This window comes from Cryptotermes secundus, unplaced genomic scaffold (assembly GCF_002891405.2).
Source record: "Cryptotermes secundus unplaced genomic scaffold, Csec_1.0 scaffold47, whole genome shotgun sequence".
NCBI lineage: Eukaryota > Metazoa > Arthropoda > Insecta > Blattodea > Kalotermitidae > Cryptotermes > Cryptotermes secundus.
Window position 1 is genome coordinate 1,642,016 of NW_019721002.1, and position 3,843 is coordinate 1,645,858.

General features: G+C 40.7%; 1 protein-coding gene across 8 annotated transcripts in view; it reads left to right on the top strand.

The window, feature by feature from the left end:
- The window catches only part of LOC111874028 (dynein heavy chain, cytoplasmic), a 112,713-nt gene that overhangs the window by 61,398 nt on the left and 47,472 nt on the right, over nucleotides 1-3,843 (top strand). For all 8 annotated transcript variants that reach the window (XM_023869163.2, XM_023869180.2, XM_023869208.2 and 5 more), the window contains 3 exons: nucleotides 412-589; nucleotides 1,985-2,188; nucleotides 3,168-3,325. In XM_023869163.2, the coding sequence (XP_023724931.1) occupies nucleotides 412-589; nucleotides 1,985-2,188; nucleotides 3,168-3,325 (540 nt within the window). The remainder of the gene's footprint in view (nucleotides 1-411; nucleotides 590-1,984; nucleotides 2,189-3,167; nucleotides 3,326-3,843) is intronic.

The window sequence follows — 3,843 nt, forward strand, 5'->3', positions numbered from 1 at the left end:
AAAATTTTAAAAGGTTTTAAAAACATCATAACTAAAGATTTTTAGAGTGCTACTACAAGAATATCAAATTTGACGTGTGCAACATAATCTACATACCAGACACATATCAACGATGTAGATGTTGATAATACGAAGAATGTGACATTGTGTTTTTAAATGTTAAATTTTAGACTGGGTTCAGTGTGGCAGCAACGTTAAGAGTATACACCTGATGATGGCCGATAGAGGCCGAAACATGTAGTGTAGAAAGAACAAGATCAAAGACATATAATATATATTGTTTGCACTTGGGACGGACTTTGTATCATTTTTCGTGTAGAGTGCAACAGGATGCTTAAATATAATATATTATGGGAATTTGTTTTCCTTCTTGAGTATGACACCACGTGTTTTATATCATTAAATTTATAGGAAGATTATTGACAACGTGCGTGGTGAGATCAATAAACGACAGTGGATCATCTTTGATGGAGATGTAGATCCGGAGTGGGTTGAGAACCTGAATTCTGTGCTGGATGACAACAAATTGCTTACATTGCCAAACGGAGAGCGGTTGTCTTTGCCTCCGAATGTCAGAGTCATGTTTGAAGTAAGTTCTTGTTTATGGTGTTCGACCTCAGTGCAACTAGAGTACAGTTCTATAGGACAAATCGCAGAGTCCCAGTAGATGTGCCATATACCAACAAGTGTGATATGTGGTACAAATTGCTTTACAACTTAATTGAGAACACGTAATTTATTCAGTGATGCTGCCTGTTTTTTTTATTGCTAGTAGGGTGGGACTAAGTCCCTTGCACTGCGGCCACTTCTGGACTATTGTACCAGTCCCAGATGATAGGTGAGGGTAATTGTGGAGCACTTTGTGGAATGAAGATTGGCAGGGGAAACCGAAGTACTTGGAGAAAACCTGCCCCAGTGCCACTTTGTCCACCACAAATCCCACTTGACCGAACCCAGGCTGCCGTGGTGGATAGCCGGCGACTAATCGCTTGAGCTATGGCGCGTCCAATGCTGCTTGTAACTCACACTATATGTAACATTGAATGAATGGATAGCACTGAATACTGGTTTGGAAAAGGATATGAAAGGAACCAATCAGGGCCTGATTTAAGGGACTGAAGAAAACTGCGGCATACCTTAGCACAGTTGCTGTCCTGGCGGTATATTTGAACGCTGAACTGAGGAAACTTTTAAGTGGAGGATTTTTAACATTGAAATTATTGACCTTGGATTGTTGAAACTGAACATTAAATGAGGTGAAACCTGAAATTGAGGTACATGAAGGGGGGAATTCCACTATAATATGTGTTGTGGCCTCATATGCATGCCTCACCACGCTCCAAGGGCAAGTAATGTAGGAAGGGCCACTCTTGAAGATGTATTTGGCATGAGGGACTGCATGCCTCAGTATATATCACCAGAGATTCTGACATCACCATATCTCAGTGTAATTAAGAAACGTTTCTGTAGTGTGAAACCTGGGAAAGTTGGCTCAAGCAACAGTGCTTATGACTTACATTTTGGAGGTGTCCAGTCTGTCTCAGGCTGGATGAATATCCTGATTTTTTTAGTTTTTTTTTTAATCCTCTAAGCAGATGCTGTGGCGAAACCTCAAATTGGAGCATGCCCACTTCCTTTCACATCCTTTCCAATTCACTCTTCACTTTCCTCTAAGCTTTTGATGCTGTATAGTGTGAGTTACCGACAGTGTCATTAAATAAATAAATAAGAGATGTAAAATAGTGAAAACGATGAATATTTATCTTTTATTGGTGGAACATTAATTGATTAAACCTGTAAAATAGGATCCATAGTATCTTGGTACAGACCAGTCATTTGCCTAAAATTATGTAGCATGACATATGAAATAAATATTTTTATGATGATCTTTGTGTTTTGTGGTGATGCTTCTGATGCTTTGTGTTTCCTTTATGCTTTCCTTTGGCCATGCTGTGAAATCAACACATTTGTACTGGTGTTATAGGTTCAGGACTTGAAGTATGCAACTCTAGCCACTGTGTCCCGTTGCGGGATGGTCTGGTTTTCCGAAGACGTGTTGTCCACTGAAATGATCTTTGAGAACTACATGTCACGTCTGCGTAACATTCCCCTAGAGGAAGCTGATGAGGACTCTGGCTTTGGCAAGAAGACTGAGAATAAAGAGGATGTTCTGTCACCTGCATTGCAGGTACTCTGCATGGCATATATTCCACAAACTTCTTTACTAAGCACGAAAACAAATTTATTTTCAGTGCTTGCATGTGTGTCTGCATTTAAGTTTTGAACATTAACACTGTTGGGGGCATGCGGCAGTGTAGTTGGTTGAGGCACCATGCTACGAGCCGGAAGGTCACAGGATCAAATCCTGATGAGGTGGATTTTTTCAACTGACCAAATCCTTCCAGCTGCACTGTGGCCCTGGGGTTGACCCAGCCTGTAACAGAAATGAGTACCCGGGAATCTTCGAAGGGGTAAAGGGTGGCCGGTGCCTAAGGCTGACAACCTTACTACCACCTGTGGGCTGATTGTCTAGATAATGTGGGACCCTCAACGTCTCTGAACCCTATGGGCCTCCACGGCCTGTTACACAGATAACTTTAACTTTACTTCATTAACGCTGTCTCTCTCATCTTTCTTCTGTTTTTACCCTCTCCTGTTTAAAACATTTACATGCAAACATGCGAGACCTTGCCTGCAAAAAATAACTTCTCACTGTTTTGCTATCTGGCTGCTGAAGCAGAAGAGGTGAAGTCTTCATCTTAAAGACTGATGATGTGATAATGTGCTGCCTGGTTAGGGCTCTCACATGCTTTAGGGTTGTGTAATTGAGCAGTGGAGGAATGATGATCGGTAGAGAAAAACAGAAGAAACTGAGAACCTTGCTGCAGTGCCACTACAGCTGTCAGGAATCTTACATAAAGTGACCCAAAGTTCCCCAGGAAATCACCTCTATATTAAACATTATTATTTGAAATATCTTATCAGACCATCATTAATTTAATTTTGAGCATATTCTCATTGTAAGAAAAGCCATTCTCCAAGCGATCCGTTAAGTAGTGAATTTTCCATAAGTAATTATGTCATTTACTAGTTTTGCAACTGTAAACCTAGAAGCTATTCCAGCAAAGTTTGAAATGTGAGTATAATTGTGTTTGATTGATGTTCAGGTCCAGCAAGAGGTGGCAAGTATTTTGCAGCCATTCTTTTCACCTGATGGTCTGGTGGTGAGATGCCTCGAGTTTGCAATGAAACAAGAACATATCATGGACTTCACAAGACTTCGAGCCCTCAGTTCTTTGTTTTCCATGCTTAACCAAGGAGTCAGGTAATATGGCTGGAAGTTGTTAATTTTATAAGCATATCCTGTTCAGTATTGAAATCAATATAGTGCAACCCCCACGTTATGTTCCACAATTTAATGTTTTCCATCAGATAGCCTTCAGTTTCAATAATATTAGCATCACATTTCCTGCAGTAAAGATTTTCCTAAGTTGAGGGTTGGTTCAGTCACTAAATACCTCTTAACCCGTTGCCGTGGTTCGACGTGTATGTTTCGTCAGGGATTTAAATCGTCTGGGGGGGTTCGACGTGTATGTTTCGTCCAGCTGCACACGTATGTTATAACGCCCATAATAATTGATGGTTTTGCTGTAGATTGTTAGATTTTTCACTGGCCTGTTGTCAGGAGGACTGTATTTAATGACACACGCGTTTAAGAGCGCTAAGTCGTCGTTACATATGCCTGTCTTGCAGCAACGTTCCTGTGGCTATTGCGAGCTGTTTCTGTTATGAATGATGTGTTTTGTTTGCTCTGAAGCTATAAACACCAGAGACTGATATGTG